General features: G+C 34.8%; 1 protein-coding gene across 3 annotated transcripts in view; it reads left to right on the top strand.

The window, feature by feature from the left end:
• Positions 1-16,664, top strand: part of LPCAT1 (lysophosphatidylcholine acyltransferase 1) — a 51,886-nt gene that overhangs the window by 20,303 nt on the left and 14,919 nt on the right. For all 3 annotated transcript variants that reach the window (XM_088131397.1, XM_088131398.1, XM_088131396.1), the window contains exons 5-12: positions 2,258-2,318; positions 4,116-4,174; positions 6,371-6,405; positions 7,869-7,923; positions 11,115-11,197; positions 12,808-12,933; positions 13,668-13,821; positions 14,661-14,759. In XM_088131397.1, coding sequence (XP_087987523.1) covers positions 2,258-2,318; positions 4,116-4,174; positions 6,371-6,405; positions 7,869-7,923; positions 11,115-11,197; positions 12,808-12,933; positions 13,668-13,821; positions 14,661-14,759 — 672 coding nt within the window. The remainder of the gene's footprint in view (positions 1-2,257; positions 2,319-4,115; positions 4,175-6,370; positions 6,406-7,868; positions 7,924-11,114; positions 11,198-12,807; positions 12,934-13,667; positions 13,822-14,660; positions 14,760-16,664) is intronic.

Below are 16,664 nucleotides of genomic sequence, written 5' to 3'. Positions count from 1 at the left end.
CCACTTGCTGTGGTTAAGTATAGGCTTAGTTTGAAAGGATTTTGCTCTAAATACTTTTTTCTTTTTAGGAGGGAGGGAAAAAATGGAGCAGAAAACCAAACGTCCAGCATGGTGCTAAACAGAGCAGTCTTGTCATTGGCTGACTTTGTAGGCTGATATACTGAAACAAAGGACAAGAAATCCATTGAAAGTGTTGAAGGTCCTTAAAATAATGGGAGCTGAGTATGATCATTATATCAGGCTGCACTAAAAGTAATGAGTAGGTTCTGAAAACAATAAATAAACTCATTTGGACAGAAATTATTTATATTATAACAGCAATTGTTCTAAGAGTGCCAGCTGCAAATAAGCACAAGGTTGGTTTTATAAGAAATTTAAAATATTTAAGCACTCTAACTAGGTCTTTCTGTATTAATTAGGCTTTGATGTTAAATTTCTGATCCACAGAAATTTAAATATAAATTGTCTGTCAGTGAAATCAGATCATCCCAATGAAATATATGTTTGTTACAAGATATTCATCCTAAGAAAGCCATTGACAAGTGGTTCTTACACTGATGCCTTGAATGTGGAACATTATGGTCAATAAGGTATTATGTTGTAATTACATTTGTGTAGTAAAGGGTACATAATTCTCATAATTCTCATGTGTGGTCACTTCAGTTTTACTATGCTTTGCTGGGTTTGCATTATCAGTGAATCTATTGGCTTAGGCCACTGATTCTTCCCATAAACAAACATGGATTAATACTCTTCAATAGTTTAACCAGATGTACCAGGATGTTGAAACAGGATTTTATCAGCTGAGAGGAAATATAAGAATGAAGTTTTGGTTTGCTTAATAGCTTAATTCTCTGTTTCCTCATTGGCTGTCAGAACCAGCATTCTTCATTTGGCCATTATGTTAAACTTGGCTAACAAAGCCTAGACATTAGCTACATCCATTTGCTGGAGAAAGCAACAGATGTAAAGCTGGCGTGTTCTCCATTCAATCATAATCTTAGCTGGGTGTGACATATGAATGAGGTCAGTGTGTCAAGCTGGTTCAGTTCTTTGCCAGCAGTATTTGTCAACAGTGCTCATTGAGCCCTTGAAAGGAGAGAAGGTTGTCTTGTCCAGCTTGTGAAATGAACCAGCATTTCTTGATCACTGTACAGGCATTCATATATTTACTGTTTTTAAAAGAATTCTGAAATAGCCTGTTGTGACTTACTATTCTGTAATTGCAGTACTTTGCTTATGGAATGTGCTCAGTGTAATAAAACATCCATGATCATTCAGACTCCTCCCATTTCTGCAGTTATAACACCGAGCATTGTTGTTTACTACATTATAAACATAGTGAATATTTGAATGATTTTAGGGCAGTAATTGTGTGCCTCTGAAGTAAAATGCAGAGAATAGAATTTGCCTTAGCATTTATTCATTTCTGAGTAAAGAGAGCTCAGAAAAAAGGAATATTTTTCCTGAAAATTCCTTATTGGTTCATACAGTTATGTCTCTTAATTAGATGTCTTTTTTTCTAAATCGAATGAACCAAGCAGTTTAGTGTATTCTTATAGGTATAGTGATCATTCTGTTGCCTTTTCTCAACATTCTCCAATTTAGTGATATTATCTTTGAGATGGAACAACTAGACCTGTGTTAAATACCGAAAAGTAACCATGCATTTTGAAGTTCTAATAATTTTTGATATCATTCAATTGTGTTTTCAGTATATATACAACTTTTCTCATATAGTGGAAAAAATCTCTACCACTTGCTTAAATTTGGGTCCTTTCTGCAAAATTCAGTGATTTGGGAACAGAACATTCTGTAACGCTCTTGAATGTTCTGTTCCCCCTCCAGACTATGCCTTTCCAAAGGTGGTTTGGCCATTTCTGGAAGTGAATTCCCTGAACTGGAAGCAGTTTGAGGAATCCCAAACATGGGCTTTTGAGGAGATAGATTAGTGGCTGCTTTCACAGTATATTTTATTCTTAAGACGCAAGGACTTATCTTCTTAGATAAGATGGAATAGGTGTACGGAGAGAAAACATTTCATCATACTTCCTGCCTTTTGCAGTGCCAAAGATGAGAGTGCTTATATGGACACTATACCTCATTCCATGAATTCTTTCAGAGATTACTACTTTCTCTTTACAAGTGCCTTGAGCAGCAAATTGAAGACTTTAAATTCTGCATTTGAATCATGCTTCTTAAAAGGATGCACCAGATGCCTAAAAAATATTAACAGGTATTTCTATTTTGTTTTAAGATAATGATATTCCCAGAAGGAACCTGCACTAATCGATCCTGCCTAATTACATTCAAACCTGGTAGGTATTTTGTACAATTTTCCTTTAATAATTTCAGATTTTGAAACATACAGTTCAGTGTTCATTATTGCCTAGGTTCACTTCCTGCATTACAGCAAATGTGCCTCTTTCTGTTTCCTTCCTTTGTGGGGTAAGAACATTTTTGGTAACGTGTTACCAAAATGTATTTATACATATGGAAATATTAGAAAAAATGCCTTGCAGAATTTAATTGACAAGGGATGCTTAGCCTGTTTAAGAAATTCAAATATTCTTAAAACTTTGCAAAAAGTAATGACTGTTCCCTGGCAAAATGCAAAGGCTGTTCTTGATGTATGTGCCTTTGTGTTTGCTCATTACTTTGATCTTCAAGAAAGCTTCATAAAATACCCAGACTGCATAGCTTATGGAATACGTGGATTTCTTCAAAGTATTGAATTTATAATCCAAGTTTTTGTGATGGTGTATTGTCAGTAATTGACGGTATAACATAAGTCTTCCTTAATAAAGCCAATTTCTGACATCTTCCCCTAATGGCATGGCATAGAGCTCTCACAGAAAACTAAAATAAAGTTTTGAAAACTTTTATTATAAACTCCCTAAAGGCCTCTTTCATTGGAACTTTAAAAGAGTACTTCAGAATAGTTGGAAAGTTTTGTATTCCTGTATGAAAGATTTAGTACATAAATTGCTACAATCTAGAGAAGGGTAGAATCGTTGAACTAAAATATGAATTGTTGAACTAAAATATGAATGTCAATACAGTAATGCAGATTAGAAGGGGAACTAACAACATTCCAAAGATGATGCTACTTTCTGCATTGCAGAAACTGAAAACACAGAAAACATTCTTGATTTGTTCATTTGTGATTGCTTTCTGATTTACCAATTTTTTTTTAATGGATTAATTTATTTTAACTATTTATGGGGCATTTTAAATTGTTGATGGGGTTTCTGATTTTAACTATGAGCCACCCAGAGTCACCCGTTGGGGGGAGATGGGCGGCATACAAATTTAATAATAAATAAATAAATAATATATTTGGTTTATAATGCAGTTTTCTTCCATCTAATATCTGTTCCATTGAGATTACCAATAATAATGTCAGTTACATTCACATATTATTGAATGTATTGAATTATTGAGTCATAATACAGAAAAACTCTACAAAGCAGATTTTTTTCTTTTAAAAAGTTTTGTATCAGTGGAAAACAAATATAAGGATGTGCCACACGTTTCAGATTCAACGAGCGTTGAGCATAAAATGGGTATTCCATCCATTCTGGAAGTATTCAGATTGAAATGGCTCTATTTTGAATCTAAAATGTTTATTTCAGCTCAAAACAGAATTCTTTAAAACTCAGAACTCTTCCAGAAAGGCCAGAACAGCCTGTTTCATCTTGAAATGTTTCTTACTCAAAAAACTGTGTACATTCCAACAAACAAGCCTTGTAATAGAACTTCTGCTTTGTCCGTTCCTGAAAATATATATATCAACCTCATAAGATTATACTAGCGGGAAGGTATTGCTGCTAGTAGAAAATTGTTTACATTGTCTAGAACTTAAACTATTTTAAACTATTAGTGAACACAGATACTAATATATTGCTCATACTAGTTTGGATCCAGAGTCCAGGCTTAATCAGGCTTAGAATAGAGTTATTGGAATCAGCAGTACTTAAGTTAGGTGTAAGTAATTTAATGGTCATTGATTTTAGTGGGTTCTCTAGGATTTAGATCCATTCAATTTTCTTTAAGATCATAATAGCTTGGAATGAGAGAGTGTTGTAATTAAATCTATCCCATGCATATTGCAGGAGCATTTATCCCTGGAGTCCCTGTGCAACCAGTGATTTTACGTTATCCAAACAAGCTGGTACGTATTGTACTGATCATGTGCATTAATATTTGAAATAATACTGTGTGTTAGAAGAGATATTAAGAAATTATTTGAAAGTATATTCTCAGATCTATTCCTTGAAAAGCAAAGCACCAATAATTTGGCTAATAGTTGACTGTTGACTTCTGTTTTTTAAAAAGACGTATTATTGCACGACAAACACAGCATGAATTGGCTTAATTCTTCAGTGAAAGGGAGGAAATAACAAAGCATTTCACAAAGTTAGCAACAGTAATAATTTTGGTCATTAATCAAGATCAGCTATAGTTTACAATCACACCATTAAAAACAACCTGTGCCTGCAAGTTTTGAAAATAGTAACTATAAACTTAAAAGATAGTGGTGCAAAATTAAAAAAATACTGTAAAGCTAAAATCTGTTAGACATTATCAGTTTAATTAAGATTAGGATTTAAATTATACCTATGTAATGTAATAATAACATAAAATAGTACTTGATGGTATCTAAACAAACACCTAGCAAAACTATAGCACTAAACTATAGGTTAAGAACATCAGCGTAGATATAAGGTAGCAATTAGATCTCAGTTAGTTTTGTATTGGCCACACACAGTCTAGCTACATTATATAAGAGAATTACATTCACAGATTAATGTAAAATTGCCTGTACAACCAAGCAGTCTAGAAGATAATGGAAAAAGAAGGGCACTTTGAATATCTCTATAAAATACTATAGACCAGTGTTTCTCAACTTTAGCAACTTTAAGATGTGTGGACTTCTACTCCCAGAATTCTGGCTGGGGAATTCTGGGAGTTGAAATCTACACATCTTAAAGTTGCCAAGATTGAAACATACTGCTGTAAACCGATGCAGCTGGTGCTTTCAACTTGTCCAGTGTTGCAAAAGCACAGTCAGTCTGAAAAATGAGTGTTCTAACACAGCCAAAGGGAATGTACTGCAACAAGCCAAAGGGAAAAAACCTTTCTGAGATTGGAACTTTTATGAGAAATGTGTGTAACATAAATGATCGGTGATCAGACGTCCTGCTTAAATCAGTTTAGCACTCTTTCTAAGCAGCTGTCTGGCTTAGGGAAACTGGATGGGGCAGGGGACAATGCGGTTAAATTATTGTGCTAGTTAGAATTCGTTTTGGTGTAAGTACAGCTGATTTTTTCATCCGCAAAGTAAGGGATGTTTACTTCATAATCCGAGAGCAGCAGTCTAGTCTAGAGCAAGCAGAATTAAACATGGGACTGTATTTCAGGCCATAAGAATTTCTTCATACATTTCTAATTAACCTGAGGAGAAAAAAGTGGGGGTTGTTTCAGTAGTAATCAGAATTGTAGAAGGGTAGGGTGTCTTTGAACAGGACTAAGCAAGGTGTCTCCTTCTTCCATAGTTCTCTGGCTGACTCTCCAGTTTCATTTTCTTATTGATCACTTTGTTTCTTTGCTGTTGACATCTTCCTTTCATTCTCATCCCTCACTTTCTTTCTTTCTTTCTCTCCTCTGATCATCTGCTACCCCACTCGGGATTTTGACTTTGAGTTACGGTTGATTACATAACATGAGATTTTTCTTTGAAATATTCATCTCAGCCTGGGAAAGGGGCCCCAGTAAGGACATAAGAGCAGTAATGGAACTGGCTCACACCGTTCTAGCATCATGCCCCAAAAGGTGGTACCTGATTGGCTTAGCCTGCTGCCACTCTTCCACAGTGGAATAAAGTACTTCAGATTAAAACAGCACATGACTGCAGTGTCAATCCAGTCAATACAATTTTCTGTTGGAAAATATGCTGAGATGCCATTCCTGCCTCTCTGGCATTTTCTAAGGGTGTTCCATTCCATGGGTCCTGGACTTGTGCCCCACATGTCCTGGGAATGGGTATTCATTGTAATACTCCATTATTGTATCTGCCTTGCAGTTTTGTTTATAAGAACATAGATTACATTTTTACTTCTACTGCTGTAATGAAAATGCTACTTGTCTTGTAAAACTAAGAAACTCCTAGCTTTACGTTTTGAATTACAAGAACTATGTCATTTTTTAAAAATCTCTGAACTGTATGACACTGTGAGTTGTAATTCATGTATCATGTATATCTGTTGTTAAAGTGATACTGTTTTTCTGATGAAGCCTGTTAACATGTTGAGGGTAATGCAATGGGAAGCTATAACACCTATGTTTAAAACAATTATTTTGGTTATAGGATACAATTACATGGACATGGCAAGGTCCAGGAGCGTAAGTCAGTGACATACTACTTGAATTATTTATTACTGTAATATTTAGTGTGACATTCACCCTCCAAATGATTTTTTTTTGCTCAGATGTAAATGACAGTTACTTAGTATTTCTAAAAGACAAATTGAGAATTGGGACCCAGTCCTAACAAATTGATCTGATTATTCTGTAGTCTGTTAATGTTCTTGTTTGATGCATGTTCTATATGAAATAACGTCTAAAACAAATAGAATTCATTGTTAATAGGGATGTGCATGAAATGAAAACTGTGTTTTGTTTTGACCTCAGGAGAAAACAGTGCAACTTGAAACATCCCATTAGAATTTTCTGAGTTGGCTGTGTTTCAAGGGGCAAAGCTGGAAACATTTCAAGTGTCCCAACCAAAGAAAAGAATGGGAACTTGGAACATGACCCTTGCTCCCTTGTTTTTTACCCTAAAGCTGCCAACATTGATGTGGTAGTAGTCAGTGCTGACTGCTATTGGCCACACAGTTTTCATTAGAATTAGCTATGGCAATATTTTTAATAATTTTAATTTAATAATTTTATTATTATATAATAATATATTATATTAATAATAATATAAATAATAATAATTTAATAATAAAACAGCTAATGCTGTTTGAGGCTGGAAGTTGAAGATGCAAAGCTACTACGTGAGCTTTGGTTCGTCTGTGTGTGAAAGGCTCTCTTTAAAATGTGTACAGCCTAGCAAGCAGCATAGCAGAGATATCAATATTAGTATGCACCCAATTGAAATAATGAATTTCTTCTTAAAGGCAGGGAGATTTATGGTGTAGTGATTGAGGGAGTTTAAGGAGAGACATTCTTGTCCTTAATGGGGGAATCTTTAAAGATTTAAATTTAATTTTTATTTTACATTATTTTTTAAATTTAAAGAAAACTTCTCTCTCTTTAAACTCCTGCCTGTCTTTATACTGCTTCAGAACCAAAATGAAAGCACAGTACTAAAATGGTATGCAGGGAAATAGGCAAGATTGCCTAAGTCAGGTATCAGATACTTGTCAGCAAAGCTTCAACAGCAGTAGTAATCTATTCCAATCTCAATAAATTATTTGTAGTAATTTTCTCTCCAGCAACAGAGCAGAGTCCAAAATGGCTTTTTACATCCTAAACCATGTAGTTAGAAAACTGTTTCTCCAGCATGCCACCTCATGTCATCCCTCTAGTCTAAACCAATAGCATTATGTGCATGACGGTGCTTGCTGGTGTATTAGCTAGGGTGGAAAAATCTTGAAAAAAAGCAAGCTAATCATGAGTCACAAAATGTACCAATCATTAGACATGCACCTGAAAGGTTTGAGTTTTGTTTCAAGGATGGAAGAAACAAAAACATTGGAACACTGGTTATTTCAAGCTCAAACATTTTTCTTAATGTTAACTACAGAACTGATCATAGTATATGAACTTGTCAAATGACAATATTTTTTTTTCTTCCTAAGGTTGACGATCCTGTGGCTTACCTTATGTCAGTTTCATAATTTTGTGGAAATAGAGGTAAGAATAATAATATCAGTATATTAATTTGTACTCTACTGCATAGATATTGGGAAGAGAAAAGAAAAAAAGAACTCCCTTTCAGTGGTGGTCTTTCTGTGTTTATGTGCAGCAACATCAGAATGGTGATTTATGACTTTTCTGTATAATAAGTATTTCCACTCAACTTCAAAGGAATAATAAAATCAACTCAAATGATCAGATTTGAAGCTAATAAAATAACACTATTTTAGCCAAGCCAAAGCTTTACATTTAACATTTAGCTTTTCTTCAAGTAAACTGTCCAACTTTCCTGAGACATGTTTCTTCTTCATTCTCCAATGGAGTTATTTTCAAAGAATATTTTCTTTTATAAGAATCAAACAAATAATTTCTCTATCAAAAGATAAAGCAACACACCTCAGTTTATTAATAAATTACTACTTCGATACTGTAAAGGTTTTTAGGTAGTAATGATGCCTAGCTTTTACGGGTCTGTATGGAATGTACAAGAGGGAATGAGATCCTTAACAGGGTCTACATACCAATTTTTCATATGTTGTTAGGATGTTATTTGATTAATAACATTAAGGTAATAGTAAATTGACTATTCCACAAATATCATAGACAGGTAATATAAATTAACATACTTCCCATGCTAATGGAATTTAAATCATATTCTTGGTAAAACTGTGTATTTGTAACTAAGATCATTGTCTATCTGCAGATAACTTTTTTATTAATATCATATTTTGTCATTACACCTTTGACTAATAAGATAATTTTAATTATGCTTTTATCCCTGAATTGTTTAAAACTCTTAACACCAAATATAAAGGCAGTAAATTTCATTTTGGCATTGTGCTTGACTTTCTTTTACTCCAATTTCATGATATGACTTAATCATCCTTCCTTACTAACATCAGTTGCTTTTGATTTTTCTCAAGGAAAAATTCCTTATTTCTGCTTTATGAATTACTTTATTGTGATACAGCTCCTACAACATGCAAACATTCTTTGCAAAACTGTGCATTTGTATATTTAAACTTTTCTTTAAAAGATACACTTTAAAATAGTTAATTATTTTGCATTGAATATTTTCAGCTATTCACTAAATAATTCATAACAAATCATATATCAGTTCAGGGAAACAAATTAGCAATTTCTCAACTTTGTGTAGCTATTTCTTAGCATATAAGACAATTTAGTCTATGGTAGTAAAGTAGTAAAGATGTTCTTCTGTGCCTCTAATGCATCTGCAAACTTTGTTCAGTGGAGTTATTTCAGATGTCTATTATACTCTGAATCTAGGATAGTAAAGAGAAAACCACTGTTGTGAATTTTTAAAGAACATTGCTAAGGAAATTGCTTTGAATCACTTCAACTTGGACTCTACATTTTGGGTAGGTATTGGTAAGGCAATTGAAGCAACCACTTAGCTAGTTCTGATAAGTATATTAGTTGGAGGAGGACAAGGTGTTTGAAGGAATGAGGCCAACTAAATGTTTGATACTTACATAACATTCCTGGCTGACGAGTGAAGGCCAGCTGGGAAAATGAGTTTTGTAATAGTTTCTTTTCAAAAAGGCTGTGGTCCGCCCTTTCTAAAGAAATATTTTTTTAGATCTTTATCAAAGAAGCCTTCCTGAATACTACTACCCAGCTAATTTTCTCATCTTTTTTTATGAATAAGATCTTGGAATGAGTGTTGATAATGTAAGTTCAGGCTTTCTTGATGGTGATGATTTTGGATGAAGTTTATCATTTGAAAGCCTTACAATCTAAGTTCAGCTTAAGCAACAACAACAAAGTAATGTTCTGAAATATTCAACTGATACTGAATTTGAGTTGTTATTTTATGATGTCTCTGGTCCTTATTGCTACCTTTTGTAAGAGGAAATGGAGGAAATGTTCCTTAAATCAAATAACTATTGATGTATGGAGTTGCACAGGCTTTTGTACTGTTCCCTGCACTTTTTAACATTAAATCATTGGAGAAGAAATTCAGAGATTTTTCTTCAAGTCCCATTAGTGGATGCCAAGAAAATTCTAAATTGAAATGTTGTTTGGAAATGGACAAATGAATTGAGCCTTAGTCCAGAAGAAGTGGAGGCTGTATTGATCAACTGACAAACTGTTTTGAGATTGGGAGTTCTGCTTGTTCTAGATGAATTTACATTACATGTAACACAACAGATTTCACATCTGAACAATGTTCTTGGATGTTGTATTGATCTCGAAGGGTCAGACAGCTGTTATATTCAGAGTAATATTGCCCATTTCTACACAGCTACACTTCTTGAGAGAAAAAGATGAAACCTCAATGATCCATATCTTAATTACAATATTCACCCTTGGGTTACCTTTGAAAAGTGATCAGCAGCTTCAACTTGTGTAAAATTTGGCAGGCAGAAGTTTCTTTTACAAACTTTTTATACCAATTTTGAATCAATTTTAATTTGTTTTAACCAGTAATTAAGAATTAAGCCTAAATAGCTTGGGCCAGAATACTGATGCTCATCTACTATCATGAGCCTGCCTATGATTTACATGTTTCTTCGGAGTCCCTGTTGTATGTCCCTTATTGTATGTCCCACCAAAGGGAGTTGAATTGATGAGTACACAAGAGAAGGTATTTTCTATAGCAGCATAACTATGGAATTCCTGAAGGATATCATTTCTTACTGGCCTTTAGATATGCAGAAATAAATTAGTTTGTCAGGGCTTTGATGCATGATAGTATTCTTTTGGCTTGCTTTTAGGGAATGTTTTGTTTATGCCTGTTTTATTTATATTTTTATGTATCTTAAAGTGATATTACTACTGGCAGGAAAGAGATTCATTTCACATTTGAGTGCTCTTTTAAAGAAATTTTTTCCCCCAGTTTAAAGGCTTGAGTGGTGGGAAAAGTGGAATAACTGCAGTGGCAGGAAATCATAGAACAAAGATAAAGACATAATTTGGGCAAAAGCAATAATTTGCTTTCTAAAGGATTACGTTTGTTCTTAGAACATGCTAAATAGAGGAAATGAAAGCCAAATACTTGTCATGTTATCTCTTCTCAATGATAACTAGCTTCATGTTGGGTTTTTGTTCCTTATTTTAAATGCTTGTTCCCATAACATTTCTTTCTCTTCATAACAGTTACTGTGTGTTCATGTAATATGATAATGACTGTGTGTTAAAACCTAATTTTATTTTCCTGTATATAGTTCCTGCCTGTGTATATACCTTCTGAAGAGGAAAAGAAAAACCCGTCTTTGTATGCAAACAATGTGAGACGTGTAATGGCAGAGTGAGTAAATTAAGGTTTCAAATAGCACAGTGCCTGCATATTTTGTAAAGTTTCAAATGATAGCAACATTTTTGTGGTATGTTTTTGTTGCTCATATATAAAATACTGCAAGAAAAATACTTTTTCTGTGCCGGGATGTCAAAAGATAAAGGAAATATTAGCAGTAAGGAATAATTAACTGTTCTGTTTCAAATGCAGAAAAACAAATTAGTAACATCATGCAAGCAATCAAAGACCTAACTAAATATTTGCATGTGTGTACATCTAGAAAATTAGGAGAGAGAGGAAATATTGGTAGTTATGTCAGTGAAATGAAGTAATAGTGAAAAACTGTAGGTAATATTTTTTTTCCCACAGTGTTGGAGCTCTTGTTAAGGTCCTCTGTCTCCTTGACAGTTTATATTTCATGTAAAAATGGTACTCAGACTAGAACCTGAGAAGAGGATCAAAGCTGATAAAGGGAGAAGAGATGCTCCTCAAGTACATATCTAGTTGTAAAGTGTTTTTATAGTATTAACTCAGAGACATTTTAGTAGTTAATGCATTAGGAGCAAAAACATCTAGATATTTGCATAGCAGTTTTTACAGTAGCTGAAATGTCAGAATCTTCAGTCCCTACACAGAATGTATTTTAATAGTCAAGCATGGGAATTTTTTAGAAAAGTAAATTAGCACTGCAAGGGTCTCTGTTCAAGAATGGGTAGAAGCTCTACATCATGCATGGCTGAAAAGAGTTATTTGGGGTTGCAGCAACTTGATAAAATTGCTATTCTGTATTTAAAATAATTCTTCCCTTTAAACCCATTTTGTTAGGGAAGTAACAAACACATCAGTTGTAGCAAGACCTGTGTCTTCCACAACCTGAGAAGATCTTACTGTCACATCTCACTTGCAGTGGATTTAGTTTCAATCTCTTAATCCATATCCATCTGATTATAGTTTCCAGCTACTGACTGAGAATAGATACATGACCTGAGTGTTTGGTAAATATAGAAATGAGTGTGTCAGATGCTTCAGGACACTTCACTCCCAACTACATCTGTTGGTAACTAATATTCTTTAAGAAGTCACCAAAATCTTGCAGTGGGGGAATAATCTTACAGCACTCGATTGCATGAATTTGCCTGGGGCCAGAAAACCAAGCTGCCAAATCCTGACTCAGATGTTAAATTGGAATGGTCCCAGTATTGAATCCTGTGGAAATTTACAGTTTACTGTGCACGGTGCTGAGGCAGTGCCCTAAGTGACCACTTCTTGCATCTGATTGGACAAAGAGGACTGAAATTACAAAACAACCAAACATGACTTCCTGCTGTGCTGCAGTCATAAATGATTGTGCACTTTAGAGATTGTGATACACTAATCCTTGGATTCTAGTCTCTTAGATGCAAATTCAACATACTATCCTCAAGTCATTACCTCTACTTCAGTTCTTAGCTTCCACTTCTAATATCTGAAGGTTTGTAAAATATGAAGAATGTTCTCACTTGTATTGCCATGCCATGCCATGCCTGATTGGACTTCTGAATTGTGCATCAAGTTGATGCTTCAGGAAATAGACTGGGTGTGTATGCATGTATGCACGTACATATTTCTTTTGTCTATTTAAGGGCTTTAGGAGTTTCAGTAACAGACTATACTTTTGAAGATTGCCAGCTGGCTTTGGCTGAAGGACAGCTCTACCTCCCTTCAAATACCTGTCTCTTAGAATTTGCAAAACTTGTAAGAAATCTTGGGTAAGTAGATTATCAATACATAGTAATATACAGCTGAATATTTTTTCTTTGTAATACTGGTCAGAATTGAGTGACAAACTGATTATAAAATGCATGTTGCTAGTTTTTTGAGCTCTTCCTGTTTCAGGTAGCTTTTGGTTCAGACAGAAAGGAAAGACCAGTCTTATTTTCTTCATGCTCTTAGATGCAAAAAAAAAAAAAAAAGACTAATTTGTAAAAATGGCAGATTCAGTGTATCATTATAGAGATTTTATATAGCTGTATAGATATAGATTTATTACTGTAAACGTAAGAATTTATGCTTGTTGGAACTAAGATTATTTTCTCTAGTTTGGAGTATTTAATGTTTTTTTTAGAAAGGGGGAGTTCTGTTGAAATACTCCTTAATTTTTCTGATAGCCAAACTCTTTATTCAGATACAATTCAGGGTACAGAATTTGTAAGGCTCTTCCATTTAGAACAAAAAATACGTAGGGGCATATTACAAGAAGAAGGATGTACAGTACAAAGATGTTAGCCTTGATCTGGTATTTTGTAAAAGAGAACATAAATTGCCCAGCTGAAAATAAATTTTAACTGAAATCAGTTTTTTTTTTCCTAACCGTTTCAATTGAAACCAGATTTTCATTTTTTTATGGGTTTTTGGGCTAATATAAAGAATAGAGAAGAGTCTTTCTTCCCCCCTAAACAATTACTTCCAAAAAGTAATACTTTGTTTTCCTCACTGTTTTAAGGTTAAAGCCAGAGAAACTTGAAAAAGAACTTGATACATACTCAGAAAGTGCTAGGAAACTGAAAGACAAAAAAGTCACTCTCAAGGAATTTGCTGAGTATTTGGAAATCCAAGTTTCAGACATGTTAGAAAACATGTTTGCACTTTTTGAAGAGGTAAGAATTCATTATCACCAGAAATATAACACAAGAGTTCTTCTACAGTAGAAAATGTTACAGTGGGTGAAATCCACTTGGGTCCAACTGCCAAAAGAATAGGAGGGAGTGCTGTCACGCAAGTAGCTGCAGGTAAAAGGAGAGAATTGCTTTGCTTTGCCATTGCACATAAATGCAGTCTGTGGCCCATGATCATTTTATCCACACCCTGGGAGCCATGCCAATTTTTCCACATTGTTTAGATGATCAACAATCAGGTCATTAATAGAGAATGTGTTTACTGCTTCTGACAGTGGTTAGAAATAGCCATCTTCCTTCCTGATGATAAGATTGAAGTCCCTCTAACCCCACCCCCCCCGATTTGTATATGATCCTGCGAGTGAATGAGAATGAGTGTGCATGCATGTGAAAACAGAACATGGCTGTGGGTGTGATATGGCCCCACCTACTAGCTCTGTTGCATATGTTTTGTGGAGGCAATTGCAGCTCTCCACTGCAAAAGTTCTTCACTCTTTTTCAGTAAAAAATATTGCACAGGTAGACTAATCAAATTGCCATCTTTCTTTATATAATCATAGGTTGCTTTATAGAATATAGGTTGCTGAAAAATGAAACCATAAATACACTGTTCAAACTTTCTAAGTCCCATTCTAATGAAGGAAACAGAAATTTACTTAAGATTTTCAGAAATTCACAAGGATTTGGTTGCCCCCATCTTAAATACCAGTTGCGTTAATCCCAGTTTTAGGATATTTGTGTCTGTAAATCCTTGTGCAGAAATTTTCATATATATTCTTTCGGTATGAATTTCTGCATGTTCCTTTTTTATTTTTTAACAGAAGGAAGATGGTCTGATTGACATACGAGAATATGTAATAGCTTTGTCGGTAGTCTGTAGACCTTCTAAAACGTTGCAAACAATACAGTTGGCTTTTAAGGCAAGTAACAGTTTTATTTAAAATGCTTAATTAACGGCTATTTAAAAACCAAGTTATTTTTGCAACATAGGTAGATATTACGACCAACTCGGGACACGCCCAGAGTCACGGAACACATTAAGTTCGTATCCCGAGGTACCACTGTATTGGGTCATTTTATAATTTCAACTGTGAGTCATTTCAGAAGTTGAAGTGATGCAAATGAACCTTGAGAAGTTTGTATCTTTTTAAAGCTTTAAATGAACTGAAGGTTCCTCTGCTCTTATACAAATTTCCTCTTACTTCCTTACTTCCTCTTACTTACTTTTTTGTTGTAAGGAAACATTTAAAAACTTTTTTTTTCCTACCATCTATACAAAGCAGACTTTAGATTCCTGTAGTTAATATTGAGGATCTTGGCTCCATCCTTTTTTTCTGTCTTCATTCAGAATAAGCCAGCCTAAGTCCATAACTTCTTGTCAATTTAAAAATGTGTTTCTAGTTCCTCCTTAAAAAGAGAGGAACTAGAGAGTTACTTTGCATTTTGGCTCAATCCTTTTGAGGTTCTCCTGATCTCCCTTTTCTTCTCTGCATAGTCCATGACACCAAGCCTGTGGAACAGTAAGCAAAGCGTATCTATATTGTTCAAGCTTTCAAGGAACCATATACAGTGCACTCAATGCATTCCCTCTAACAGAACAGAAGGCTCTTGGTGATTCTGCATATGCTTGTTCTGGCCTCTGTCAATGTTCAGTTACTGTACTTCATAGAGGCTGAGCCTAGCTGCCCTGAAGGCAGAATCAACAATGCAGTGATTTCCATTATTTTTTTTCTTGAGCATGTAACTAAGGAGCAATTTCCTGATTGCTTCATTCATACAGTTTAGTCCTGATGTGTTGGTGCTAGCCATTCTGTGGACTCTTATTAAAATATGCTGTGCATCAAGATTAAAAAAAAAACACACTTGGAGATAGCAGGAAAATAAAGGCCACGGCTGGGATCATGTAATTACAAACGAACTAACTATCTAATAAATAACATTTTTCTGTACATGAGAATCTCCACTAGGCTTCCTGCTAGTGATACTTTGCAGCATTTTGCAACTCCATCCCTTATCCCTGTTGGATTTGGAAGAAAGGTATTTTACTCAAGGGCAAAAGAACATGTGTCCTGGAATAGTCTCTTAACTGGAGACCACACAGAAAGCCATTAATTATCTACTCTGAGTTAGTGCATAATTCCTTCTTTTTACCCATAGTACTTCCTGTGCTCCTGGTATACCTGAACATTGTCAAATATGCCTGGGAATGACCCTCTGTTATGCAGTCTACTTGATGCTTCACTGAGAACTAATAAAGATCCAAGCTGCCAGTTTCTGTTCCATCAGTCCAGATCTTAGCACTGAAAATACTCCATGCCTATCTGTGAGGAGGTTTGGAGGCTTGACACAAAGGGATGCATCTCCAGTACTTTGCCGATAGTACCAGCACTTCCTTTGGGCAAGGTTGCATAATCAGAAAAAGCAATTGATGCAAGTCTTCCATCAGAAGCTACACATTCAGTGAAGCAGTAAATTAGTGCAGGCTTACCATAGTGCCCACTGTGCTTCCAAGTCTCTTTCTTCCATGGTTGTGCTGCATTGTCATACTTGGTTGCAATCTTCAGGTCAGATTTACAGGCATCTCCTTCAAGGGCCTTAAAGGGGTAACATTTTATGTGACATTTAGTATTGCATTTGGTATTTTTGGGTAGCATAGTTCTTATACTTTTATTGTCTTGAGCACCACCTGCAATATGAATATATCTAATAAATTATTGAATAAATGGTTCTCAGTCTATAGGGAAATGTATAAACGTTTTCAGTTCCATAGGGCAAAGAAAGTACCTGCTTGCACTTAAGGAATTAGAGAGTTTCTGTTGGCTGGT

This window comes from Python bivittatus, unplaced genomic scaffold, assembly GCF_059951505.1.
Source record: "Python bivittatus isolate LINGU-HERP-01145 unplaced genomic scaffold, Pbiv_v1 ctg000960_np1212, whole genome shotgun sequence".
In the NCBI taxonomy this organism is placed as follows: domain Eukaryota; kingdom Metazoa; phylum Chordata; class Lepidosauria; order Squamata; family Pythonidae; genus Python; species Python bivittatus.
Note: the sequence above shows the minus strand (reverse complement) of the source record. Positions and strands in the feature narration are given on the sequence as shown.